The following is a 27,337-nucleotide window of genomic DNA, read 5'->3' as shown; positions in this document are numbered from 1 at the left end:
TTTAGTATGTCGGTGGTCTTGAAAGAATAAAGGAATTTTTCTGCAGGAGATGATAAGCTATCAAGTACCACACTTATTCACTGTTGTTTGTTGTATTCAGTAGAGGGACTTGCAGTGCAATGGAAGAGCAGACTGGCCAAAGCTGAAGTGGTTCTGATGGGTCTTAAAGGACAAAAAGTGGGCATGCATTAGAGCTGTTATGTGATTCTGTGTGTGTGCAGAGGGAATCCCGGGGTGGGCGTGTCTACTTTGTCGTCACAATAGCAGTGACATTGAGAAAGAGCAGGTGGTAGATGGCATTCATCAGCCTCAGCATTAATTATTTAGATTTGTTGCACCATTGTGCAGCTTTGTGCGCAAGTCTTTTAATTTTGCTCTGGTCCATTTAATCAATGGGCCAGCAGGGACTTCATTTGATTTTACATCCAAAATTAAAAAAAAAAAAAAAAACGGAGAAAAAAAGAAAGAAAGAAAAGCCTAATTTGAAAGAGATTTGTTTCATCATTGTCTTGGACATTGTGCTGTAATGCTTTTTAACTGTATCATTCTCAGTGAAGATTAGACAAATCTAACAAGCAAACACAGCCCCCCCAGCACACACACACACACACACACACATACACACACACACACACACACACAAATCAGGATAATGCAGCCAGGGCTGTGACATCACCGCCTCCTACACACTGATTGGTGCAGCCATGCTTCTAGCTGATCTCTCACCAGCCTCAGACGATACGATGATACAGCGAGGCAGTGCAGCGGGGGGCTGTGCACATCCACACAGGCATGGCTCCTCTGGATGGGAAGCACACGGCAAGATGGAAGGCAGGGGATTCTAAATGACCCTTTCCGTTAAGAGTTTTCCCCTCTGCCGTCTGTGTGTGCGTGTGTGACAGTGTGTCTGCCTGTCTGTGTGTGTGTGTGTGAGTGTCAGGGAGGAGGGGACGTTTTCATCACAGCCTCCAGCAGCTTTTGCTTTCACCAGGGAAACCAGGCAGGCAGATCTGTTTTGCTTCCTGCTGGAAAGAAAAGGAAAAAGGACAGCTGTGTGTTTTTTAATGCCTGTTTTTCCACGCTGGATCTTTTAGTTTCACACATACATATATGTACGGTGGGACTCATGAGCAGCAAAGGGAAAGAGCTGGAGAGTGGGTTGCAGAATGGCTCACTATAAGGATGTATCAGTCAGGAAGACTTCACTAAATCTGGTGACTGGATTTTTTCAGTATCTGCGTGGTAAGTAGGGCAACAACTCCCTTCATCTCTCATCTGGGTGCACACACACAGCTAATCTGGGCTATAAATGGAAAAATAACATATGCGAATGGTTTGTAGGTGAAACCCTGCTGCATGAACTAGTTATAGTGGAAAGCTTCACAAACAGCTGTTTGTGTGCTGCAACTGTGTGTGTGTGAGAGAGAGTTTATGTGTGCATCTGTATGTGTGTGCTGTGCTTCAGTGGGCATCCCCCTTGCATCAGTGATGAAGTATTTGCCTGTGGGTCAACATAACGTCTTTGCTCCCTGTATAGTGTGTACACTGCTTCCTTAAACACGTGACTGCTGCTTATATCTGTAAGGGTGGATGTTTAAAAATGGCCACTCTGTGCAGTGTGCAGCGCTAGCCGAACCGGCATGCGTGAGCAGGCGTTAAAATTCAGTCCTCGTTGCAACAACCGCACCACAATGGAAAAGAAATCAGTTGTTTTGTTAAACCTGCTGAATAATGCATGAGGCATCGTGGCTGAATATGTTAATAGTCCACATACACAAAAAAAATAGGCTGGGGGTGACCTAAACAATCACGCATGTTGTTACTGAACAGAGACAAGATGTGTTGGCAGAAATTTTCTGTCCATTCATTCTCTAATCCCCCTGTATGACCTTTTTTTGAGGACACTTCACTGATATGCTGGCACTGTCTTATGATATTCACATTGCACACACATCTATGCAGAAGTTGTACTTTGTAGCATGCTTGGTGCAGGGCTGATGTAATGTTTGATATCCCAGAAGCAGTGCAAAGTTACATTGCGTATGCTTGGATAAGTATGACTCTAACAAAGGGAGGCCTTCAAATGCAATAACTGACAACAGTTATAGTTAGGATTAATATTTTATGCATTTTATGTTTCTGTGGTAGCTATAAACTCAACCATATCCATATCTAGAATCAATCACATTTATAATCTCTGATCGCCAAGTGCTATTACACATAGGCTCCCCTTTTGATTGTGTGTCCCATATGAATATCGCCAGCTCCTCTAGTCTCAAGTATAAGCCTTAGGATTAAAGTCTGCCGTCGGAGCATTTGGTGTTTATCATGTATTGACGTGCTGTTTGTGCATTTTTATTTTCAGATGAGCAAGAGGCGGTGCAGAAGAGAACCTTCACAAAATGGATCAATTCTCATCTAGCAAAAGTAAGTGTGAATTTCCATCTATGCTCTCTGCTCCATCATAAATTACTCAACACAGTAAGGATATTGTATGATTTTCTACGCTGATCAGGCTCACGTGAAACAAATTGTCAACCCGATTACGTCACACATAAATTCAGCTATGCTGCGTTGACCTTTTCAGTCGGAGAGACTCGTGATGTTTTACGGCTCGTCATGATGATGATGTAGCTTTTCTCTGGTCAGTGGAGGAAACTGACTGTAAGACGAGCTTTGATGCACAACACTAATGGCACTGAACAAGAAAATTGACTTTATCCGGTTAACTGTAAACAATGACATTGTTTAGCTCATTTGTAAGCATTGAAAAACAAAACATGTATGATGGCTTGTGTGTAACTACAGTTTGATGGATCTAATGCACGATGCAGTTCTGTATTAAAGATGCTCACTTGCGGCCTTTATACTCGGATGAACTCTGTACCCCTAGTGGAGTGTGTTTGTGTGGGCATATGGGAGGTGTAATGGAATTATTCGGAAACTGGTATGTGGTATATGTGCTGGTTGTGCGCTGTGTCTGCTGTGTATGAGCGTGTATGTATGTGCGCGGGCGTTTTGTTGTTCATGTGCGTGTGTGTATTTGTGGACAGGATTGGCAGGGACAGTGATGATGGGTGCAGATGGAGAGCAAGAGGGTGAGGACAGTTCCCTGCAGGCAGTCGTCTGCTTGTAAGGCTCATGCACATAAATTACAAGGCGCACACAACAAGAACACATGCTGTGACCCTAAAATAACCAGCTGTATTAAAACCAATCTGTGGACTATGAGATATCAGCTATTTCCCTCCGAGGAGCTGTTTCGGAGTTCAAAATAAGCACTCAATGATCTCTTTGTGACTGTAATCACTGATGTCACAGCAGAGTGTTCAAGTAATTGGATGGTACAGGGTTTAAGTCTGAAACTGGACAAGAAGATTTAGTTTAGAGCGGTCTTTTGTTGAGCCCGGTCTGCCCACATTAGTTCAAAGCATGGCCTCCAGAACTTTAGGAGAATCTCAGTTATGTGGTGTGCCAACGCAGAGACGCTTTGTCTACACTTCATTATTCATGTACTGCGCTCAAGCTGACTCACTGTGCATACTGATTGGATTAATGTTGCATAAGCCATGAGACTGACTTATCATTTAACATAAAGGTTTACAGTGCCTTTTCTTGTCAGTGCACACAACAGTTTCTTAACAATAATTTGTAATGTTTATGAAGATATGATGAGTATTGGCCTGACTGGAAACTCCTTTTTATAGGTGAAAGTTTGTGATATCTATCTTTGAACTTCCTCCAGTTGTCACCCTTTCCTTTCAACCTTTGCCTCCTTTTCCTCTAATATTGTATTACTAAGTAACTTTCCAGTGATTTTCACAGTTTCCCTGCTGTTAGGATGTTTCAGTTCAGTCTCAGCAAATTAATTTTCCAGGGTGGGAATTATTTCCAATTTACACAAGCTGTTTTTGCATGATTGTGCATATTAGCAGTTTAATTGGAAAATTTGATATTTTTGATTTTAATCTGACTAGCAGGAGCAGAATAGTTATAGATTGTTATAATCAAATATTATATTTAATTGACAACTCTTAGCACCTTTCTGCACATGCAGTCACACAATGCAAATGGATCTTTAAGCTGCAGTGTTATTTGAACAGTGTATGTTTTTCAGTCAATGTTGTTCAGATAAATTTCAAACAATGATATAATAGTATATTAACAGATATTGCAGAGCTAACCATGACACAGCTCCTACAGTACTTGGCAGGAAGAGGAGAGTCCTGTTATTCAGTACATGTACAGAATAACAGGACAGACACTTGGCTCTTCACGCTGCTTTGCCCCAAATAGGCAGCCAACTGCATCCTGTCACAGAATATGTTGAGTTGTGAAATGACCTGTATATGGTGCCAAAAAAAGAACTCCCATGTTTCCTTTTAATCAGAGCTTCACTCTGCTGAATTAATACTCATCGCTTTCATTTACCCACGCTGTAGGTTATAAGTGTCATTCATCCTGGAGTTCATACAGCTCTGTAATCGTATGGATATGATAGTAGGAAGCAGTACCCACTTGGGGTTAAATGAACACCATCGCCTCAGGATTGGGCACCAAGCCACCGCCGAGGAAGAGGCACCATCTTTTCAGCTGCAGGGAGGCTCTGTGGTTGTCGCTAACAAGCCTGTTTGTCACAAACAGCATTCGGTTTCTCTTCAGCTGCTTTGAATGGCTCAGACTACCACTACCCGTTCACAATACACAATCAACAGTGCAAAATTACTGGTTCTGTAAATTTACTGTAACAAATGTATTGGTTTTCAAGAATGACTCATTTCTAATTACAACATGTTTCATTTGTTGTTTCATGATTAGTTTCTTGTTGTTTTCTCCCCTCCAGTATAAACCACCCCTAGAGGTTAACGACCTTTTTGAGGACATCAAAGATGGGGTGAAGCTCTTGGCTTTGTTGGAGGTGCTGTCTGGACAAAGACTAGTAAGTAGTACTGATGGATCATTTTTGCATAGGATTTAAATATGAGTTGCATGGACATGCTGGGTCAAGCCTGAAAGATGCTTGAATTATCTTTTACGTAAGGTGATTTACACTCTTGATGAAGCATGGATTTGATGAAGGGGAAGAGCCGCCTCGTATGATATTAATATTATTTTCACCTTTTCACATTAGAACAAGTCAGCTTGTACTTATGTGTGTGGATTATGTAACACCTTGTGATTCGGTTTAGTTCATGGTGTAAAATAAGAACTCTGCACACAAATTCGCAGCATCAGTTACATTATTTGTTCTGTCTTAAGGTTTTAAGACAAAGCTAAACAAGCTGTGCCGTAATGAAATACTTTAATTTCTCCACAAGCATAGTAAAGATACTGCCTGATAGTTATCTGCTTGCTTTTAGATCATCAGAGATGATAGTGAATGTGTGTGTCCCTTGCAAACACACACACACACACACACACACACACACACAGTCTAGAAACAAACTGCCATGTCATTTGTAAAGCTGTTGCTCGGCAAATGAGTCAGTTGCATGTCACTGTGAGCACAGCCTGATGCTTTCACTTAGTGCTTTCAGGAGCATATCCCTGCTGGTTTACATCAGCCAGAAAAGCAGCTTTGCCACTCACCAGTTAATTTATGCAAAAAAGCCTGCAAATACTCTTTTACTATCTTACTGTGATGATTTTTTTAAGCAAAGAGAGTCGTTGGTACCACAGACAATCTTACAGTGCAAAGTTCATTTCTCATCATGTTTCAGATTAGCAAATGGTTGATTGAAGATATCCTTTCTAACTTTCTGCCCTCTCTGTCTTAAGCCACGTGAGCAAGGGCGCCAACTGAAGAGAATCCACTGGGTTTCCAACATCGGCACTGCGCTCAAATTTCTTGAAGGCAGAAAGGTAAACACTCAGTCGTAACAGCAGTATCACCTTTTAAGTGTAAGTTTTTCCATAAGTAAATATTATAGTAGAAAATACCAGGGGGATAGTTGTAAAATTTCCAGGGCATGATTAAGAACTCTGTGTGTAAAAGGTGTTGATTTAATATTTGTTGGTGCACACACGTGCTGTACAACACGGACCATTTTCAAAGAAGCAGCCAATAGAAACAGGACTTCTTGATTACATAACGCATCTCTAAATCCCTTGGCTCTATGAAGCCCGTGTCCCACTTTTATCCGGGTTCCCTGAGGACTGAGACTTACATTGTTGTGATCTCTCTCCCATCATGTGTGCCTTCAGTCTGTGTATCGAGGATCTCCGGTCAGTCACCATTAAGCGCCCTGTGTGATCCTATACTGTATGCATTCTTTTCATTTGATGCACGATGTGTACTCAGCAATGCTTGGATACAGCCATTCTGTTTCTATAAGTGTAGTCATTACGCTTTCCTATAGATGTACATTTTGATGCATTTTGACTCCAACACTGGTTACTGGCTTCCTACAATTCTGAGCTGCTCAAATGTAGAGGTGTACATGGCAAATTACGGCAGTTTTCCAGTGCAAGTTTTGCAGTGCTGTGGCACCTCTGCTTTTGTTTTAACGGCTGGTTGAACACAATTGTCTTCTCGTTTCTTTTGTTCCCTCTGGTTCTCTTTTCACTGTGGCTGTTTTTGCCTTCCTGATTTGGCTCTGTTACAGTACTCATTTGCATCAAAGACCTGACTTTGATGATTTTGAGCAAAAAATAAAAACGCTTGCAATATTATTTTGGAGAGAATGAAACTCCAGGCTGTCTGCTTGCAACTTATTTTCCAGATTAATCTTCTGCTTTGCTTTTGTTCCAGATCAAACTTGTTAACATTCATGCCACTGACATCGCAGATGGACGACCATCAATTGTCCTTGGGTTGATATGGACCATTATCCTCTACTTCCAGGTAATACTTTATCTGGTCAGTGAGAGTTTAATTACTGTATTCACTCCAAGGTGAATATGAATAAACCCTGTACTTCACAAACTCCTGGATGAAATGTTTTCTGCTCAGTGCTTTGATATTTTTATCTTTGTTCTTATTTAATTTTACACAGTATAATGAATGTATAAAGCAGACACTGCTGCATAGATTATGTGACAAATTGAAGACTCATGTGGATGCCAAGAAGCACTGCCGTTTTCTTTCCATGTTGCCATGGTCACAGTGCATCCTCTTCTTGTCCTGTTGTTCTTCTTCTTCATTTAGATTGAGGAGCTAACCAGCAACCTGCCAGCCCTCCAGGCTCTGTCCAATAGCAACTCTTCAGTGGAAAGTATAGCCAGCTCTGAAACAGGAAGCCCTCCCATGAAGAGAAAGGTGGTTAACAAATTTCAGGGCAATGCCAAGAAGGCCCTGCTCAGATGGGTGCAGTGCACAGCAGCCAAGTATGTCACATTTAAAATTACATTTCTGGCCAGGTTATCTCTATTAGGTTATCAGGTTATTTCTATATGGTGTGTAACATACAGGATGTGTTTTTCAGGTATCATGGAATTGAGGTGAAGGACTTTGGTCCCAGCTGGCGCGATGGTGTTGCATTCCAGTCAGTGGTGCACGCCATCAGGCCAGACCTGGTGGACATGGAGGTGGTGCGGAGGAGGAGCAACAGGGAGAATCTGGAGGAAGCCTTTGCACTTGCAGAAAATGAGCTGGGAATTCCCCGTCTTCTGGATCCAGAAGGTGGCCATGACCTTTCCTTTCAGTTTCCAGTGTAGTAGACTACTCAGATAAGCTAACATTCAATTTTAACGTTACGTAGTTGAGGTTTTCAGTGAATATAAAGTATTAATTACATGAATGGAATTATTTTCCTCTGTCAGTCCAGTCTACATGAGTGTTTTTGACTTAGTGTGTGCTGAATAGATCAGTCAAAGCCCTCTGCAGGATGAAAATTCTGTGTTTCTTGTGGCTCTTAGTTTTAGTTTGTGGATGTGAAGCAGTCTGCAGTGACTCTGCAGTCCTGTCTTCACTAGCAGAGTCGTGATGCTTTTTTACAGAATTAGCTACACTGAAATGTCTCTACTTTTACAGGAGCTTGACCCTGATTTCTAGAAACATCAGGCCAGGGATAGAGATGAAAGTAGACATGTATAATTAGCTGTCAGGGCCAGGGAGCTTTATCCTCCTGAGGCTGCACAGTACATTTTTCTCATATTAGATGTCTGTGTCATATCAGACCTTCATTTCCATATGAATAACAGTTTAAGTTAACATTGACATGATTTTTAGAAGCTGTTTTTGGGCAATATTTAGATCAGCTAATTTCCAGGTAGTGGAAGTATTTTCAGATGTGTATGAGCTAATATTTGTGTTGCTCTTTAGATGTGGATGTAGACAAACCAGATGAGAAGTCCATCATGACATATGTGGCTCAGTTTCTCAAGCATTACCCAAACCCCCACCACTCTGAGACTGATGGACAGCATGATGAGGTACTTTGTTTAAACATTATGATAATTGTATGGAGAAAAATATTGTTGTGTTACTGCTAAATATTGCATTACAATTGATATTTAACTCATTCATTTTGTTTAAAGCCGTATCTAAATCACCATCATCATTCCATGACCACATGCTGAGAACACAGCAAAAGTATATACTTAATAAACAAAACCTGCTTTTACTGCAGCTGAGCTTGACTGTTGTAAGCCTGTGCCTGTTCATGTTTGTCATTTTATCACATGAAGCGCTCATTAATCGAAATAATCATGATTCTGTTTTCCATCATCAGACTTTAATTTCTCCATCCACATATTTTTGTTTTGTTTTGTGCACATTAAGCTGCTTCTTGGCTCAATTCCAACTTTTGCACTGTCAGTGCCAGTACTCCAGGTGAGACTTCAGGTCATAGCACTGCATGTCTTCTGTTTGGAGTGCATTCCCACCTCGCCCTCATCCCATTTCTCATCCTCTTTGCTTCTTTTTAATAATGCATCTAATGCATTTTGTGGTGTGTTTGCATCTCTCTGTGTGCCTTGCTGCTTTCCTGGATAGTTTGGTCCCCAAGATATAGAGCAAATGCTTGAGGTATGTTTCACTAGATTAACAGACTAAATCTGAGAGGGTACGAAGGTCCCTATCCCCTCCCCTCTACCAACTAAAACTTATCTGTGCTAAAATGTAGAGGTTGGCTTGGTGTAAAGTCTTTGCAGGTTGTGTCTTATTCATTGCTCTTAACTGTGTGTTTTTCAACATATTGGCATGCTAATCTGAAAATAAGGATTAATGTCAGTTCCTGTGAGTCTGAGCTGAATCTTCCCTGGTTGTAACAGAGAGAGGAGCGGAAGATGCTGAGAGAGCTGAAGGTGTTTTTAGACCAGCTGGAGAGAGATGTGCTGCGGGCTCAGGGAGCCGAGGGAAACCTTACTGACAAATATCAGGTGAGTCAGACTTGGAAAGACAAAGTGCAGTGTTACATAACAGACATTTATCAACTCTCACCACACGGCCTTCTCAATTTATCATTTTGTTTTGCAGGCATTTAAGAGCTTCCATGTGCAGTATGAAATGAAGAAAAAGCAGACGGATCCACTGCTTCAGCCAGTGCACAGAGACGGAAAGCTATCCGTGGACCAAGCACTGGTCAAACAGGCGTGGGACCGTGTGTCTGCCAGGGTAAGTGTACTGCAAACGTCTGCGCAACATGAATAATTTATAACCGTGCCACAAAGAACACAGGATTAATTCTGATAATTAATCATATCTAAGTGAAACAAAATGTCATAATAAATATTAGGTTGCCAGTTTGCTATTTGTTATCATGCTTTTCTTTGCTTGAAAATTGCATTACCATAGAGAAAGTTATCACAATGAGAGAGAAACACAAATTCAGGGCTCCTCTTTTCATTGGCTGCCAGTGAAAGTTCAGTGGAGTGCAAGCGCTTGAATTAAGAGTTTGTTCAGAGGGGAGGAGATGGGAACAGAGGAGGTTTTGTTCGTTGGGCAGTCTGCTTTTCTGGACATCTAGAGCTTGTCTAGACTGGCATAAAACTCTTTTGTGGACCGAATGCTTGTGAACATGTGGAAATGTTTTGATCTGCTAAGCCTCCTCTGTGGTGGTGTCTTGCTTTGGTAGAGTGGGTTTTTTAATGGATGTCAATTGCAGCTGCTGGACTGGCACATCCATCTGGACAAGTCCCTGCCTGGTCCTCTGGGAGTGATTGGAGCCTGGCTGCACAGGGCAGAGATGGCTCTGAGGGAAGACATTCCCATCCAACACGCTCATGAGGAGACGGCCAATGTTCTTCACAGAAAACTAGAGCAGCACAAGGTAATACGGCAGACCTGTGAGTCTCACTGTATGCTGTTCCCATGGTAGCTATCCATATCGTTTAATACATTTACAGTATGCATAATTATATGTGATTGCATTTTGCAGGAGGTATTAAAAAACTTAGAATCGCACAGGCAAACCTTCCAGCAGATCCACAAAGACAGATCAGTGAATGGTGTGCCTGTCCCACCTGAGCAGCTCCAAGATATGGCTGAAAGGTAAGACCATCATCAGAATGACTGTAATATTTCTTAGTTTCATGAGTTATTTTTATGTACAGTTTCTTCTTAATAATTGCATTTAATTGAACATCTTCCCCATAACTTGATTTTCATCAGTTCTATTTTTAATCAAGTGAAACATTTTCACGTTTTGTCCTCTGTGCCTCGTGTAAAACCCAAGCAAAAATCAGATGATTGTTGGTTATCTGTTTGCAGGTTCAATTTTGTGTCTACATCATCACATGCTCACTTGATTAAACTGGAATTCTGGGAAATGAAATATCGACTGATGGCGTTTCTTATGTTGGCTGAGTCAAAGCTGAAGTCCTGGATCATTAAATATGGCAGACGGGACTCCGTTGAACTCCTGTTGCAAACATACCTTGTAAGTTGAAATCATCTGTGTTGTAGCTGCGGTATTTGAATGACACTGTGTCCATCAAACTATTTAATTAGTATGTTCATGCTTGCCTTTTCTTTTCCAGACTTTTGTAGAAGGCCACAGGTTCTTTGAGCAGTATGATATAATCTTCACAGCCCTGAAGCAAGCTGCAGAAGTCTATGTAAAGTCTGACAGTTCAAGTATGTATTTCTGTTTATTACCAATTTGTTTGCTATTTATATATATATATGCACTGTATAATATGTATATATATAAATTTGTCTGGGCTTGTGGTAAAAAGTCTTATTATTGATTTCATGTTACAGGGTCTAAAACCTGTAACAAAGGTAAGTCTAAAAACAGTCTGACAACCTTTAAAACCTAAATTATGCTTGCCTGTCTCTTCCTGGTTTGTTTCTGTAAATGAGGAGCTGCACTTTCCCCTTCTTAACATACTGTTAACCCCCGGAACCGAAGAATAATGATCTTACATAATGCATGATAAAGTAACAATAATTGCATTAGCTGGAATGCTATTGTAGCACGATGTCTCTGACCTAACACACTGTAGCGCCAGCCAAATCGCCAAACGATCGGCAGACATAATCAAACGGTGTTGTTTTTACCTGTGCAGTTGATACTCATGTTGATTTAAACTATTTAAAACCTTTTTTTATTGATTGTATTATTAAATATTTAACTTTCAGTTGATGAAGCAGAGGGGGTAAGTAAATTCCTCAGTGATGCCACAGCTCAGTGGAAGAACCTGGCTTTGGAGGTACGGAGTGTTCGCAGCATGCTGGAGGAGGTGATCTCTAACTGGGAGAAGTACAGTAGCACGGTGGCAGCTCTGCAGGCCTGGCTAGAGGATGCTGAGCAGATGCTCAATCAGTCAGAGAATGCCAAACGTGTAAGCACGGACACAGATACTATTAATGATACACAGTATCACTCGTAATATACAGCTTGTATTTCTGCTGCTGGAGGTAGTGCCTCCACTGTACTAAACAGGTTTGGGTTTTGTTGTCCCCTCTTCTTTTAGGATTTCTTCAGAAACCTCTCTCATTGGATACAGCAGCACACGGACATGAACGATGCGGGGAACTTCCTCATTGAGACCTGTGATGAGACAGTCTCCCGAGATCTGAAGCAGCAGCTTCTTCTTCTGAACGGGAGATGGAGGGAGCTGTTTGTCAAAGTCAAACATGTAAACACAATGCCCTCTTATACAACTGTGCTGTATAATATAAAAATAATATGTTAATATGTTAGTTTCTGTCTCAGCAGTTTAAATATTATATAAAAAATGATCCATGATCCTCTTTCTCTGTTTCATTGGCAGTATGCAAGAGCAGACGAGGTTGATAAGTTGAGGCAAGACTACCAAGACGGGATTAATACTTTAAAAATGTTCATGGATGCAACCAACGAGAAGATGACTGCTCCTGTCCAAATATCTTTCCTGAATGTCAGAGCCTTTGTTCAGGATGTTGAGGTGAACAGCCGTTAAGATTCTTTTCCTCACGTTAGCATGATTTTCAGCTTCTCTTCCGGATGATAAAAAAAAATCACTGCACTGTGTATTCCTTATTGTAGGAAATCAAGCACAAAGTGCCAGCTATGGAAGCCGCCTGTAAGGCAGCGAACCGTACTGCTCAGCTGTTGACCAAAGACACTCCACAGGAGGAGGTTTCACAGATGATGACTGTGATGGCCTTGATCAAAGAGCAGCTGAGCAAGGTGTGTCCATGTCTGTCATCCACTTGACTTATTTATCATTTTACATGTGCATGTGTGTGTGTTTGTGTGTGCTCATTATAGTTAAAACTGGTGTGTGTTTTTCAAGGTGGAAGCTGATGCCCTGTTTGTAATCAAGGTGCTCATACATTTGTTTTTGCCAGATTATACTACGACATCCTGATGTAATGAGGAATTCATTTCGCGTTCTTAGAAAAATATTTGACTTAAATTGGTGGCATGATGTTAAAGCCCCAGGAAAGAAAAGGTCGCTATTTGACGTCATTGATTTCACAACAAACCAGTCACCTTAAATCAGCATTCCTTTCTCCAATCAGGTAAGGGAGAGATGTTTGCCTCTGCTGAGGGAGTCCCAGTCTCTATTACCCCAACTGGAAGAAATGGAAAAGAACATCACAGGCTTCTACCAGGCTCTGGAGAAGGCCAGCCATATCACCAGCACCATTGACTCTGAGGGACCAGTAGACTTCAAACAGAAGTGCCAGGTAACTAACACAGTTTCATTATGGCACCATAACAATCTTACTGAATGACTTTTTGATAAAGAAAGGACGTGGCATACGCAGTGTCAAGAGTTTTGAAAAGCACAACCTCAAGATATGAATAAATAGCTAACTTCTCAGCTTGTCACTGAATGCTGCAGGAGCTGGCGACCTTCACACATAGCTGTAAGAAGTGTTTGACAGTGATAGAGAGGAACCACCAGACCATCCAGAAAATAATGAACAGCAGTAAAACCCTCCAGCACATGGATATGAGCCTGCTGCAGAAAAGAGTAGCAGACCTGCAGGCCTCCTCACAGGTGCAGTAAATCTCAAACCTCAGTTCTGTTAATGTTTTTTAGAAATGTAAAGTGATGTAAAAAAAAAAAGATCAAAACACTTGTTGGTGTATTTAGGCCATGATTAAGGAATCTACAGAGTGGCGGAAGCATGTGGAGGCAAACAGCAGCCTTATGAAGCGGTTTGATGAGTCACGGGTAGAGCTGGAAAAGGTTCTTAAAATGGCACAGAGCTGTCTGACAGAAAGAGGCAACCCAGAGGAGCTGCTCAAGAAACACACGGTAAGAAAAGAGGCCTTTTGTTCAGTCTTACCGTCGTTGCTACTTCACAGTTTTCTTTTGCTTGAGAATACTTCAAGTGTGCTGATGACAGCACAGGTACCATTAAAACAAAGAATAATAAGGATGTAGATTAGAGATAACCTGTCCTGTACACATGATAAGGTTAGGGTTCTTTGTTTGTTTGTTTGTTTTTTGCAGGAGTTCTTTGGTCAGCTGGACCAACGGGTCTTGAATACGTTCCTCAAGGCTTGTGATGAGCTGACGGACATTTTGCCAGAGCAGGAGCAGCAGTCGCTACAGGAAACAGTCAGGAAGCTGCACAAACACTGGAAGGTTACTGCCTTGAAGTTGCTGTTAACAACAGTTTGATTTTTTTAGTATATTACTCTGGATTTATGTGTCATTTTATGATATCAATTGTAGTCGGAAAATATAGACCAGAATTCGAATTGCACTCTTCAGTGAAATTGCACAAATTGCTGTGAATATGTTCTCATAATTCTTTTATTTCTCATTTCCCAGGATATTCAGACAGACGCCCCCTTTCACCTCCTGCATCTTAAAGTGGAGGTGGAGAGGAGCAAGCTGATGGTGTTGCTGCAGGAGTGCCAGGCGGAGGTGACCAGGGAGAACCGCCACCTGGCTAGCATGGGGAGCGAGAGGCTCATCAAAGAGCACAGGGTGAGCACAGAGCGGCGGGGCCGGCTGGCTCAGTATCATGTATTGATTAACACAGTGTGAAATATTTCATTGCAAATCCACTGTTGTGTAACAGCGTGGGAAGAGTTTGATTAACTTGATCCAAAGGAACTGAGGCTCTTCCAATGTCAAAAAAATACTGTCCTCAGTCAGCAGTGTTTTGTTGTTACTTTTGTTTTTTATGCTCTTATATAGTTTTGGCACACTTGGATTTTGATTAACAGGAGTAATCTCCACGCTGTCATTGGTTAATGATGTTAACTTCTATTTCAAGTCAATGATTTTATTTCTTTATGTTTTTTGTACATCAGGCCTTCTTTAGGGAAAAGGGGCCCCAGTCCATCTGTGAGAAAAGGCTGCAGCTGATGGAGGAACTTTGTCAAAAGCTCCCTGAGGGTGACCCTGTCCATCAGACCCTGGAAACAGCGAGGAAGGACTTCTCTGAGGTCCAAGAGGAAATTGAAAACACCCATCAGAAGCTAATGCAGCACCAGGATAAATGGAAGGAGTACAATGCAAGGTGCAACAACTACTTATTTTGGTCAAGTCCTCTTTTACTGCAGTCTTTTACTGCAGTGGTTACCACACAGGGTAGTGACTGAATCGTAGTCCAGCATAGAGCTGAACCTTGTGACTGTAGCGCTGTCGAAACAATAGAAGCAATTGTGTCGATGTGTTGTTTATTAACCAGGCAGTGTTCTACATTCATTACATACCCAAAGTAATCTTGTTTAAATTCTTTTCTTCATTTGAGATCAGGAGAATGTTTGCAATGCATACAGCTCACAAAGATTGTCTAGCACCACTGAAAAGATTCAGCTTTTTTTTTTTTTTATGTTCTCTTTATTGTCAGTCCACTTTGCACATAAAGTAAAGTACAAGGAGTCTGAATCAGACCATTCACACTAACTTGTGGTCACCAAATAATGTTAATTACAATCTTGAGGAGGTGCACCTTAGCCAGAGAGAATGCTTTACCCATTAATTAATAATGTGTTCATTACCTCAGATGATCAGTTGTTACAGTCAACATTAAGCCTGAGTTGGTTCACATTGTGAATTTGATGCCGGATGACGGTCCATAACCAAACCAACATGCCACTAATATACTCAGTGACGACAGTGTGCATAAATTCAACCTTTTCTTTCACAAGCACTTGTTCCCAAAATCTTTGTGAATTTCAAATGAATTTCTTTCCTTTATGTTGTCAAACAGGTACGCTGAACTCTCCTGTTGGCTTATATCTAAAGAAAGCCAACTGAGGCTACTGAGAAACCGTGCCAGCGACCCCAGAAAATACAGCCAGGTGAAGGCTACCATCACGGTGAGTTAGTCCATACACCCTGACAGCTCAGCTGTCCACTGACAGTCCCCTCCTCGCCTCCACTGTGGTGTGTCCTGTGTAATGTGCTGCTCACTCGTCGATGTCACTGCTGAGAAGATGAGACTGTAAAAATACTTTTCATAAGGTGACCACACAGGCTGCATCACACTCTTTTGCTGTGTACAGGAGCTGAGGAATGATGCAGAGCTACAGGAGGGGAACCTCGGCTGGCTGAAAGCCCGTATGGCTGTACTTATTGAGATCTGTGCTGACAGCGATGCCCAGAGGCAAGGAAGTGCACTGAGCAAGCTCTCTACAGATTTTAAGGGTCTTCTGGCTTCTCTCTTTGAGGTTGGTGAAGCTTTCACTTGTTTTATAAACACACAAGTCAGACAACATGAGAATCTATAATATACCATTGGTTTATTTTAACCTGACATGCAGAAATAAAAATATGACTGTAATCTATGATCAAATGTAACTGATCGGTGTACATTATTGGTAAGGTAAGGTATATTTTTGATTATGCTAACCTGGCCAAACATACTCCAGCATCGGTTCATCGTGATTGATTTTATTGTATTGTTCTCTGTTGTGTCTTCCAGGCTGAGAAGATGGTGCTGGCTGTGGAGGACTGTGTGCAGTTCAGGGAAGAGGTACAAACTACTCTGGATGATCTCCTACAGGGACAGAAGGAGGCTCAGTCTGAGGCCACCAAAACACTGGACTGTCCAACTGTTAGAGAGGCCCAACAACTACTTCTCATTTACCAGGTGCTGTAGGATATTCACAAAAAATTAAGATAATTTGAAAGGAAATGACTTAACTTTTGTATTTCAGTTTAGGTTTGGCTTACTTGTAGGGTTTCTAATGTCAATAGATTGACACTTTGAATGTGTCCTGTTTCCCTTAGCAACTGTCAAAACGCCTGAAGCTGAAAAGAAAGGATGTCCAGCAGCTGATCACCAGAGGCCAGCAGCTCCAGGCCGAGGAGGGTTTGGGAGAGACTCTGCAGCAGGACCTTCAGAGTTTAGAGAATACACTCAGCAAAATGGAGCAGAGTATGGATTCACAGGAGCAAAGCCTTGAGGTGAGCTGAGTCAACTAGAGCAGTGAGTCAGGAAACTTTTGGGACATTGTTAGTGAATAACCTGTCACAGTGCTTTAAATAAACACTGTTGCTCTGAATAATAACCTACAACACCAAATTTAGAAGGAGGAATGACTTGGCTACAGTCTTTCTTTGCTAGATATTTGCAAACTGCTATGAGCAGAAAGTTCCCTCCTATAAATTGATAGAACAGAGGTGATGTGCTTCAAAATTGACAGACTGACTTATTTGTCCTTATTTTTCATAGCTTCTTGAAAAGGAAAAGGTTAACTTTTTTATTTGTCAGTCTCTGAGCTGAATCTTGACACATCTAATGCCATGATCTGTTGTTGTGCCTTATCCTCTCTATATTGAATTCTCCTTGTTCTTTTAATGTATAACGTCAGGCTGTCCAGGGACTGTAAAGCAAAATTAGCCCTTTGAGAAACACACTTACATCATATTGATGTTAATTGATGTGTCTTGTCACTTATGAAATAAATAAAGTCAAGTGAGTATAGAAAATTGTAAAACGAACTCTGACAGATTTGCCTCATGTTTCATGGCCTGAACAGAGCTCAGCCATGGGGAGGAGGAGACAGACTGTTAATGCATTATGCTTTGGAGATGCAGCATTTGTGGAAAATTGTCCTGAATGGAGGGTAGAGAGCTCTGATTGATGTTTTTGCTGGATGGACTTGCCCCCTGAGGCTTTACGGTTCCTTTAGAAGATAGTAATGCAGTGAGTCAGTCATCACACCCCTGATGATGCTTTTATAGAACGTAGACAGGATGGACGTGTGAGCCTTGAAATGGAAACTTTGCTGGGTTGTGCTATGTTAAGCCGGGTGCAATGTGGATCCAAATGAGAGATTCTCAGTAAGGTACATGTCAGTAAACCTGACATTTCTGACTCCACTGCTGCAGCACCACTGGGGCGAGATGCTTGCAGAATTTAAGGTGTGCTGCTTCTGCGTACTTAATGATATGCATTCAAATGATAGTGATAGTCGGAAGGCCCAATATCAGCAAAGTTTACATTACTCTTGACAAACATAACAAATTATTAGTCTCTTCTACTGCCTTTAGATCTGCTACACTGTAACGTTGTGTGTTGTGTGTATAATTACTTTTTTGATACATCATGTTAAAAAACATTACAATATCTGCATTTTATGGTATCAAAGGTAACACAGTTATTACAAATAGATCAACCCAAGACTGCACAGATATTAACATTATACAGATGTGCTGGTGTGGGATCACTGACTTTTTCTGTATCAGCACTGTATGTGTGCTCAGTGTACTATATTGTGTTTTATATTTAAAGTTCTACATGAAGTTAATTTGATTTGATATGAATGATTTTGGGACATTTTCATCCCCAGGTCACACTGGCAGCCTGGCAGGAGTTTGACAGCCAGCAGGAGGCAGTGCATGAGTTCGTTAATAAGGCACGTTCAACAATGGACAGAGACCTGAACTTCAGCAGTCCAGAGAGCCTGGCTGTTGAACTTGACCAGGCCAGAGTAAGTTAAGTTAAGTTTACTTCTGCAGATATATCCTCTGGGTTGCTCTTGATGTTTTTAACCACAAAGTATGATAGCTAAAAGGGGATATTCAATATTCTTTATTTTGTGAGCAGGTGTTGTTGAAGCAATGTGAAGCAGAGGCCTCACACATGAACACTTTGCTGAAGAGAGCAACAGAAATCCAACTTGGTCCAAAGAACAAGACTCTGCTCTTACAACAAGCTCGTATGCTCAGTGCACAAGTGGACAAAGTAGAGGCTGCGCTCAAAAAAGAGTAAGATGATGGATTTCATTCCTATTGCTTTTGTGAAAAATACGTTTCGTTAGCCCTCAAATCATGCTTCAAAATGCTTCATGGTTTGGGTCTAATATGAGTAGTAGGACCCAATCAAAACTTACAAGGCACAGATTTTGCAGATCTGAGAGTTAATTGTGCTCTGTATACTACCTGACTTTTTTATTTGCAGATATTACTTAACTGATGTAGACTTCATATTTTTTTGTTCCAGTGTCAAGACTCTGGAAGAAATGAAAACTCAGTGGGATCAGTTTGGAGCTGTATTTGAGGCCTTTTCACTGTGGATATCTGACAAGGAAAAGCAGCTGGATGTACTGAAATCTTCTGCTTTGCCTCTTGAGCAACAGATCGACACAGTAAAGGTACAGTGTTGTTGTATTATGTATTATTTGTAGCTGTAATCTCAGCCAGTCAGTAAGGCTGTCTAAAGGAACCATCACAGCTCAGACCCTCTTTGCCCAAGTGCTGACATGTTTTCTTTGGGTTGGACATCGCTCCTGCATCCAGGTTGTTGGTGCAGAGCTTCAGGAGCGAGCCAAGGTTCCTTCTCAGCTCGAGGCAGATTCCCAGGTACTCGCCCAGTTTGTGTCTTCAGGGGAGGCAGCTCGCATCAAGGCTCGTCTGACCCAAATTGGCAGGTACTGGGAGGAGCTGAAAGAGAGCCTACAGCAGCTTGATGGACAGCTGGAGGAAAGCTCCTCTCACCAGCAGAAATTCAGAATTAGCCTTGAGGAGGTAAACAGGCTTATTGATACTTAAAATATCCCAACAGTAAACAGAGTAGCATTTAAGGAAGATATGAGCATGTAGTTAGTTTTGATCTTTGTTCTTTTCTAGTTGCAAGCATCTCTGAGTGAGCTTCAGGCAAAACTGGAACATCCTGTCAAGTCCTGCACTTCCTCATCAGAGACTTATAAAGCTCTTCAAAACCACATGGTGTGTTCACTTGTTTATGCCTTAATCTTCGAATAAAATATACTGCACTTGTAAGGAAAGATTTCTTGACTTATGTAGCTCCTTTAATTTAAATGCTCTACATGCCACTAGTTTCATTTGAAAATGAACTGCAAAGCTTACTTTGCCAGATATTTCTCTTCTGTGCCAGGTAGTGTTTTGTCAGTCACTGTCTTGCGTTCTTGCTGTTTAGGATGTCTGTCAGCATCTGGAAAAGCTGAAGGGAACCTTACTGTCCCTGTCAGCTGGTGCCCGAAGACTCAGTGACAAAGAGCGAGCAGAGAGCGCTGTGAGAGAGCTTAACGCCAGCTATGACCAAAGCATGCAGAAGGCAAAGGACAAACAGAGCTCTTTGGAAAACCTCCTATCTCTTTGGCAGAAGTAAGAGCTATTGAACAGAACAGCTTAATTACCAAAAGTAATTTTAATAGTTTTTATTGTAATCCTGCTGGGACAGTTTGTAACACCAGTGTTTCTATCAATGTGTTTCAGGTATGAGAAGCAGCATTCAAATTTTGTTTCCTGCTTGGAGAGGAGTGAATCTACATCCAAACCAGGGAGTCATGGTCTGTCAGCTGATAAAGCCAAGCTCCACACGGAGCTACAGGATTTGCAGGTGCAATGAATTCATACATGGTAGTAAAAAAAAAACACATCTAAAACCAAGTGTTACCGCTTAAAAATAATTTTCAAATAAATAAATGAATAGAAATATACAACACTAACTTTGAAAGATAACATATTTGAGTTTTTAAGAAAGTCTTGTTTTGCTTGCAGAACTTGCACTCTGAGGTCCAGTCCCTTGAGTCTGTTCTTGCTGAACTGACATCTTTGGGGACGTCTCTATATCCAGCTGCACCAGAAGAGAAAGCGAGGCAGCTAAAAGATGAGCTGGAGACTCTGCAGAGGAGACTGCATGTGCAAAATGAAGTCATCCCTCAAAGGTAAGATAATCTGACACAAAATCGTTTTTTTCTTTTTTAGTCACTGAAGCAGGTATTGTTTTTACTGGTGTGACTCACTATGCCCCCACCCCAGAATCAAAGAGCTTCAGAGCCACCTATCCCTGGTGGAACAGTTTGACCAGGCCCTGCTCAGATTCTCGCAGTGGAGTGAGACCATGCTCTCAAGTCTACACTCAACCTCTCAAATCAATATCAGCAACCTGCAGGCTGCCGCCACACAAGTAAAGGTAAAACTACACAGAATCCTTCTCCATCTGTTCATCATTCCAGAGCAACTGCAGTTCAGTGCAAACAAATAGCTTCAGAGCAGTAACTGACTCTCTTGCCTCTGACAGGAGACCCAGGTGGTCCTACAGAAGCAGTCTAGTGAGAGACAGAGCTTGGAACAGCAGACTGAGAAACTCTGTCAGTTTTGTGAGCCTAGTGATGCACAGCTTCTCCGTAGCAGAGCAGACAGCTCTGTGCAGCCCTATACGGAGGCCCAGCACATTGCTGAGCTCCAGTTAGAGTGCCTTGAAAGGCTTGAGGCTTTCCTACAGACCCACAATGTGGCTGCAGGGGTGTTGCGGGGTCTGAAGCAGACTGTGGAGAGTGCTGGGAGCTGGGACCGGGGAAAGGTAGAGGAATTACAGCAGGAACTGGCCACTATTGTCCCAGACATAAGCCACCTCGAGACTCTAGCCGTCAATCTGGATAGCAGTCTCTGCAAAAGCCACCTCCACATTGGTGCTGACGAAGGTTCTCGTAAGTCATGCCGCATGCTGGCCGATTCTCTCAGCGCTGAACTGGATGCAGTGAGGAACCTGCTTGGTACCAAGCAGAGTGAAGCAGAAGCTCTGGGGGCTCTGTGGACCTCGTTTAGACAGAGGAAAGAACTACTGCTCAAAGCTGTGGAGGACATTGAAGAAAAAGCTGACCATCAGAGCTGCAAAGAACCCAGCCTGCATGCACTGCAGCAGAGGTAAAGCATTACAAGAGTGTAATCAGATCGATATCTGTGTGCGTGTGTGTGTGTGTGTGTGTGTGAGTGAGTGGGACTAGTAACATTTTTGTGCTATTACCATTAGTAGGTATGAGAACATGTGCAACAACAACTTATTATCTTTCTGTTTGTCAGGCTAAGGTTCTTTAATCAGATGGAGGATGAGCTACAGTCACACCAGCATGAGGAGCAGTGGCTCAGGGACAAGGGCAACCAGTTGGCCCAGAGAGATGCTGAACTGGCTGGCGAGGTACTGAGGGAAATCAATCTGCTGGAGACCACATGGGAGGACACCAAGAGGCTCATCACAGAGAGGTACTGAAAGGATTGGACGATGATGTTTCCATGCCATTGAAAGCAATACTAATCAATACTGAGATGCCCCCCCCCCCAAAAAAAATAGATCTTTCTTTTAAATTAGTCAATAACCAGCTTTCAAATTGAACTTTTATTGGAACTCTATTGTAGTTCTCACGTACACTTATGAAAGGATTATGAAACGTTGCATTTTTAAAACAGATTTTATTGTATGTTTATTGCATACTATGTTTACAGTTCATTTACATATTATCTTGCTCTATAGGTAATAAATACACTTCACTCTTTTTTGACAGGCAGGAGCAGTGCAATGTCCTTGTTGAGCTTATGAGAGAATACCAAATCCTGAAAACCTCCATCAGCAGCATTACTGAGAGCACCGAGCCCCTGGTTGACATACGCTCTGTTCTGAAGGACCATGAGGAATCCAGGAGGTCACTGACTAAGGTCAGGTCAAACTGTTATTTTATCTTTTTGGGAATGTGCCTTCTCACTTTCTGTAAACGGTCTTTTTGCTCTGGGTTTTGCTTTTATGATTCATCAGAATGCTTAAAAGATTTGCTGTCTTTGCTCCGTTTGTAGCATGAAACAGTAAAGGTAGAGATGGCTAGCAAGCAACATGAACTGGACCAGTTTTCCAGCAAAGGAAAACAACTGGTGACTGAACTGAAGAAGATCCCTGATTGTGACGCTCAAATTATCAAAAAGGATATGGAGGCACTTGTTGATCAGTGGCTAGATGTAAGTCCAACTTTAGGAGTTGTTTTCAAACATGATTTGTTGCTGGTTTTGTAGGGATTTGTTGACAAAAAAGAAAAGTCTGAAATATTTTCAACCTGCTTGTTTAACAACTATCAGTTGAAAATTTTTAATTATAATTTCTGCTACATGTCCAAATTTGATAAGGTGCTAGATGTCTGAAAGACCACGAGCAGCACCGTTGTCTGCTCAGTAGTGTTCTGTGCAGCCCGTTGAGGAGTAGATGTTTTGCAATCTGTATGATTTTTGCATCAGTGCCAGATACACTACAGAGAGTAAACACTTCTGGCTGGTTTAATCCACTTCTCAGGTGTCTGAGAAGATAGATGAGAACATCGATCGCCTAAACCAGAGTTTGGCCCTGTGGGAAGATGTGCGTAAAATCAACGAGGACATTGAGAGCTGGACAAGCAGCTGTGTGATCGAACTAAATGAGAGCCTCAATAACCTCAATGACAGTCAGAAGGTGTCAGGAAGGCTTTCTGCATTACAGGTGCGATTTTTGATATGATGGTAAAACTGTGGGTAATAATTTGTTTCACCTAGTTTGATGCCTGATAAGTGTTTTTCTGCAACGCAAGGGGCAATGCAAATATTAAATCAGAGACAACAGAGAGGCAGCTAATGCTGCCTGACATCAGTCTAACATGATTATTTCCTGCTTCTAATGACAAAAATGCTTAAAGACATACGCGCACTGTGCAGTCACAATTGTACTACATGCTTTTCTCATTTTATACATCCACAGGCAGAGATGGGTGAGAAGGAGCAGAAACTTGAAATCCTGCAGAACAAAGTGTTAGAGCTGAAGAAGTTCAGTCAGAGTCAAGAGACCCCTGCTAAATTACAGGTACTGAAAATGATTATAACTATATATGTTTTGTTTTTCTGAACGATTATGCTCCGTTTATTCGTTTATCCGTTTACAGTTTATTCTCCTTTCACCAGGTGCTGGAGAATGACCTCCGCAAAAAGATCGGCACAGTTCAGAAGCTACATGAGCAGGCCAAGGGAAACCTCATGGACTTCACTTTCCAAAAGAAACAGCTGGAAAACTACATCTCAGAGATGTCTGCATGGCTAAAAAGCATGGAGGATTCCCTTGTTTCATCTCCCACTGGATCAGACCCTGAGGACATCTGCAGAGTGAAGGTGCAGCCTAAATCACAGTGACAGAGTAATGTACAGCTCTTGCAGAGAAGGGATGAGGAAGCTTGATTCATTGTGCATGCATTATGCCTTTGTAAATGTGTCTTTGGGGGGTACAAATTGAACTTGACACTGTTGGTGCTTTGTGATTTGTTGGGGTTACAGATAGGCTAATAAACAAATCTGTATTGCTAAACATGTTTTGAAGGACCTCCAAAAAGAGCTGCAAAATCAGCAGGGGAGTATCGACTCCACCAGGGAGAGCCTCAACACCCTGTGTAGAAAATATCCCTCAGAGGAACTGGCTGGTTTGGGTTCAGCTCTCACTGACCTCATCAAAACTTATGAGTCTGTGAACCAGCTTTCTGCCAGGACGCTGGCGTCACTGCAGAACTGTCTTCAACAACAGTTTAATGGTGAGAAATCTGAATAAAATGTCTAAATTGTCTAATTGAGTTGTCACTTGTTGCAGTAGTGTACACGCCATGCTATTGTAATACTGAGGTTGTAATCCGTTGAAGTGCATGAAACTGTTGCACTGCTTCCTGTTTGTGTGTCAGTGGGTCCTCCTATTAATTTCCTGCGTTTTAACAAGAAACCTCACCTAGTGACCACCGAGTGTAAAATTAACTTTCATGTTTTAGCATGAAAATAATTTTATTCTGTTCAAATCTACATCCAGATACTGATTCTCTTTTTCCCCCTCAGATCTAGTTCAGGAGTTCCATCGTTGGCTTTCAGAGCAGAGGGAGATAGTGAAAGAGTGCTCTGACCGATCTGGAGACACTCAAATTGTGGAACGCAAACTCCAAAAACTGAAGGTAAAACTAATACTGAACTGAACAGCTGGATTCAGTAATCTTCAATAATAATGTACTCTTAATTACAACCGGTGAAATGAAAGAATATGCATCAAAAACATTATAGGAGTAACAAATACAAAGCTCAAAGTGATATGGGATATGTGTCAGGGTGCCATGGATCGTGTGGAAGAGGGTGAGGTACGTCTTACTCAGGTCTGTGAGGAGGGAGAGAAGCTCCTACTCCATCTTCCCAAAGCCAGCGCTGGGCAGATCCAGCAGCACCTGTCCTCCATCCAGCAGGACTGGGACGGCTTTGTGGAGCAGTGCAGACAGAACCAACAGATCCTGGAAGACAGCGCATCTCTCATGAAGGGGTAAGAGACTCACAAAAAGCTGTTCTGTAACGCACTCTGTAATCCAGCAATTTATAAAGATTGCATTGTAATTTTTTTGTAGGTTTGAGGGTCGCCTTAAGAAGCTCCGGTGGTGGTTGGAGCACATGGAGAAGAGGATGACCACAGATCTGCTCGAAGCCAGTCAGCGTGGTCCTGAAAAGGCTGTGCTTGAGCAAGTGGAGGAATATCAGCAGGAAGTGCTAAAAGAAAGGTCTGTGCATTTACGAAGAAAAGAAAACAGACTCATATTTTTTCTCTGTCTTCGAATGTCCCATAAAGGATCCTTAATAAGTCAGTCAAAACATCACACCACTCTTGTTAACTTGTTTAAACATTTTGCTTCCTTCCATGCAGGGATTCATTTGAGCGCTTGTGTCAGGAGGGCCAGGCTCTGAATGAAGGAGGGCGAGGCGACGGCAGTGAGACGAGAGTGTCAGCTCAGCTGCAGTCGCAGCACCAGGCCTTGCTGAGACGTGTGAGGGAGAGGCTGCGCAGCTGCCAGCTCACTTTACAGGAGCAACAGGCCTTTGAAGAGACACTGCAGGCTACCTGGTCCTGGCTTAATGGAGTCCAGGAGCGCCTGGCATCACTCAATAGCACAGTCGGCAATAAGGAGACTCTGGAGAAAAGACTGGGTCTTGTACAGGTCAGTGAATCATGGCCTGATCCAAAAATAGTATTCTTTTGGATTCTTATGGACACATTTTGTCTCTTACAGATCTTATAGTCTTCCTACAGTTTGTTCTTGCTGTTTGTTTATTTATGCAGGATATCCTGCTGATGAAGGGTGAAGGGGAGGTGAAGCTCAACATGACTGTAGGAAAAGGAGAACAGGTCCTGAAGCACAACAGAATGGAAGGGCAGGAGGTCATTTGTTCACAGCTCCAGAGTCTGAAGGATGCCTGGGCCAATATGTTGATGACTTCCATGAGCTGCCACAGGTAGGAAATATATCACCTTCTGCACTCTGGGAGAACAGTCAGACCCACTGACACCATACTTCCTTATGAAGGGTAAATCCACTTCTTAATTTCTTTCAAAATGGTATTATTCTCCATAGTCGCCTGGAGTGGACAGTGGCTCAGTGGACCAGCTTTCAGGAAAGTAAGAGCCAGCTGCAGCAGTGGATGGAGTCAGTGGAGCAGGAGCTGGGGATGACTTTGCCTCAGCAGCCAGGCCTCAAAGAGAAATCTGCTTTGCTTGAGCGACTCAGGGCCATTCAGGCTGATGTGGACGCTCATGCAGCAACACTGTCACGCCTAACAGACAAAGCAGTGGAGATGTTTGAAAAAACTGGAGACCAGACCTTTGGACCAGAGTCAAGGGTGGAGCTCAATGCACACTTTGCTGATATCTCAGCTGTTGTCAAGGTGATCTAAATGTAATTTAGGTTACATTTAATTTAATCTAATTTGTATTTGGTTCTTGGTGTTTACATTGTCTTTTTCTTCTACAAAGGGTAAAGTGCAGTCCATGCAAAACATTGTGTCTGAGCATGAGCAGTACCTCGATGCTCTGAGAGACTTCAATGACTGGCTGATATCAGCAAAAGAGGAACTCCAGCGCTGGTCAGACTTGTCTGGAGACTCAGTCTCCATTAAAAGAAAGCTCTCCAAGGTGCAGGTGAGGAATGCAAAAATGTTGCAAAAATGCAGTTATCTCTGTGAGTTATGTGTTTTGTTGTGACAAATGGCTACATGTAAAACAAAAAAAGTCTGCCCTCTTAAGTAGGTGATTTTAAGTGACTGGGTCCAGTGGGCTACACATCGCTTGAAGTCATAACAATTATGACGATTGTCATTCCTTTTGTCCTTTCCAGGAGTTGCTTGACTCTAAGCAGCGAGGCAGGGAGAGGCTGAATCGGGTTCAAAGATGTGGGGCAGTGGCAAGAGATCACACTGGCTCAGGGGGCTACGAGGCTATGGAGCGAGAGGAAGCAGCCCTCTTGTCGTCATGGGAACAGTGGGAACGTACAGCACTGCAGACGCGGGCAAGTCTTGAGACTGCCCTCTCTCAGATAGCCAGCTCTGAACAAGAGTTCAACAGCCGGTCAGCACAGCTGGAGCAGGACCTGCGGGACTTTAGCCGTCAGCTACAGGACTGGCGTCTGCGGTTGTCTCAAGCAGAGGGAAAAAACGATGGAGAGGAGGCTGTTAAAGGCTGGCAGATAGCAAAGGTAGGCCTCAGCTTTGTTTAATTCTGATAATGAGCCACTGTTATTTGGAAACAAGCAATTCAATGTGTTCATTGTGGCTGTTCACCAGAGGTTGGTTATTTGTTTGTAACACAGGACACTTTGGAGGAACTTGTCAAAGCTGAGCCCTTGTTTGAAAGTCTGAAAACTCAACTCAATGATCTGTGCCGATTCTCCAGAGACATGGGCTCTCAATCTGACAGGGTGTCTGCTCTCATTAAAGAATACAACAGGTG

At 42.3% G+C, this 27,337-nt stretch overlaps 1 protein-coding gene across 9 annotated transcripts in view; it reads left to right on the top strand.

Annotated features, from left to right (window-relative positions):
• Positions 1 to 27,337, top strand: part of syne1b (spectrin repeat containing, nuclear envelope 1b) — a 75,244-nt gene that overhangs the window by 6,216 nt on the left and 41,691 nt on the right. For 7 of the 9 annotated variants that reach the window (XM_046412735.1, XM_046412734.1, XM_046412733.1 and 4 more), the window contains 54 exons: positions 2,366 to 2,427; positions 4,844 to 4,939; positions 5,779 to 5,862; positions 6,752 to 6,844; positions 7,148 to 7,326; positions 7,425 to 7,621; positions 8,264 to 8,373; positions 9,214 to 9,321; positions 9,419 to 9,556; positions 10,047 to 10,211; positions 10,320 to 10,432; positions 10,652 to 10,820; positions 10,921 to 11,017; positions 11,144 to 11,164; positions 11,525 to 11,727; positions 11,860 to 12,024; positions 12,160 to 12,312; positions 12,414 to 12,557; positions 12,893 to 13,060; positions 13,219 to 13,377; positions 13,474 to 13,638; positions 13,837 to 13,971; positions 14,161 to 14,319; positions 14,649 to 14,857; positions 15,554 to 15,662; positions 15,849 to 16,013; positions 16,268 to 16,435; positions 16,576 to 16,752; positions 18,141 to 18,281; positions 18,398 to 18,558; positions 18,794 to 18,944; positions 19,090 to 19,317; positions 19,420 to 19,518; positions 19,730 to 19,917; positions 20,029 to 20,152; positions 20,314 to 20,480; positions 20,575 to 20,728; positions 20,837 to 21,462; positions 21,619 to 21,798; positions 22,098 to 22,248; positions 22,384 to 22,542; positions 22,871 to 23,053; positions 23,309 to 23,410; positions 23,509 to 23,712; positions 23,918 to 24,125; positions 24,418 to 24,530; positions 24,681 to 24,886; positions 24,969 to 25,118; positions 25,262 to 25,553; positions 25,676 to 25,848; positions 25,968 to 26,277; positions 26,366 to 26,530; positions 26,727 to 27,083; positions 27,198 to 27,334. In XM_046412735.1, the coding sequence (XP_046268691.1) occupies positions 2,366 to 2,427; positions 4,844 to 4,939; positions 5,779 to 5,862; positions 6,752 to 6,844; positions 7,148 to 7,326; positions 7,425 to 7,621; positions 8,264 to 8,373; positions 9,214 to 9,321; positions 9,419 to 9,556; positions 10,047 to 10,211; positions 10,320 to 10,432; positions 10,652 to 10,820; positions 10,921 to 11,017; positions 11,144 to 11,164; positions 11,525 to 11,727; positions 11,860 to 12,024; positions 12,160 to 12,312; positions 12,414 to 12,557; positions 12,893 to 13,060; positions 13,219 to 13,377; positions 13,474 to 13,638; positions 13,837 to 13,971; positions 14,161 to 14,319; positions 14,649 to 14,857; positions 15,554 to 15,662; positions 15,849 to 16,013; positions 16,268 to 16,435; positions 16,576 to 16,752; positions 18,141 to 18,281; positions 18,398 to 18,558; positions 18,794 to 18,944; positions 19,090 to 19,317; positions 19,420 to 19,518; positions 19,730 to 19,917; positions 20,029 to 20,152; positions 20,314 to 20,480; positions 20,575 to 20,728; positions 20,837 to 21,462; positions 21,619 to 21,798; positions 22,098 to 22,248; positions 22,384 to 22,542; positions 22,871 to 23,053; positions 23,309 to 23,410; positions 23,509 to 23,712; positions 23,918 to 24,125; positions 24,418 to 24,530; positions 24,681 to 24,886; positions 24,969 to 25,118; positions 25,262 to 25,553; positions 25,676 to 25,848; positions 25,968 to 26,277; positions 26,366 to 26,530; positions 26,727 to 27,083; positions 27,198 to 27,334 (9,040 nt within the window). The remainder of the gene's footprint in view (positions 1 to 2,365; positions 2,428 to 4,843; positions 4,940 to 5,778; positions 5,863 to 6,751; positions 6,845 to 7,147; positions 7,327 to 7,424; positions 7,622 to 8,263; positions 8,374 to 9,213; positions 9,322 to 9,418; positions 9,557 to 10,046; positions 10,212 to 10,319; positions 10,433 to 10,651; positions 10,821 to 10,920; positions 11,018 to 11,143; positions 11,165 to 11,524; positions 11,728 to 11,859; positions 12,025 to 12,159; positions 12,313 to 12,413; positions 12,558 to 12,892; positions 13,061 to 13,218; positions 13,378 to 13,473; positions 13,639 to 13,836; positions 13,972 to 14,160; positions 14,320 to 14,648; positions 14,858 to 15,553; positions 15,663 to 15,848; positions 16,014 to 16,267; positions 16,436 to 16,575; positions 16,753 to 18,140; positions 18,282 to 18,397; positions 18,559 to 18,793; positions 18,945 to 19,089; positions 19,318 to 19,419; positions 19,519 to 19,729; positions 19,918 to 20,028; positions 20,153 to 20,313; positions 20,481 to 20,574; positions 20,729 to 20,836; positions 21,463 to 21,618; positions 21,799 to 22,097; positions 22,249 to 22,383; positions 22,543 to 22,870; positions 23,054 to 23,308; positions 23,411 to 23,508; positions 23,713 to 23,917; positions 24,126 to 24,417; positions 24,531 to 24,680; positions 24,887 to 24,968; positions 25,119 to 25,261; positions 25,554 to 25,675; positions 25,849 to 25,967; positions 26,278 to 26,365; positions 26,531 to 26,726; positions 27,084 to 27,197; positions 27,335 to 27,337) is intronic. The other 2 variants (XM_046412739.1, XM_046412732.1) reach the window with 1 other exon arrangement.

Source organism: Scatophagus argus, chromosome 15, assembly GCF_020382885.2.
Source record: "Scatophagus argus isolate fScaArg1 chromosome 15, fScaArg1.pri, whole genome shotgun sequence".
Taxonomy (NCBI): Eukaryota; Metazoa; Chordata; class Actinopteri; family Scatophagidae; genus Scatophagus; species Scatophagus argus.
The sequence above is the reverse complement of the archived record's forward strand: the minus strand, read 5'-3'. Positions and strand labels throughout refer to the sequence as shown.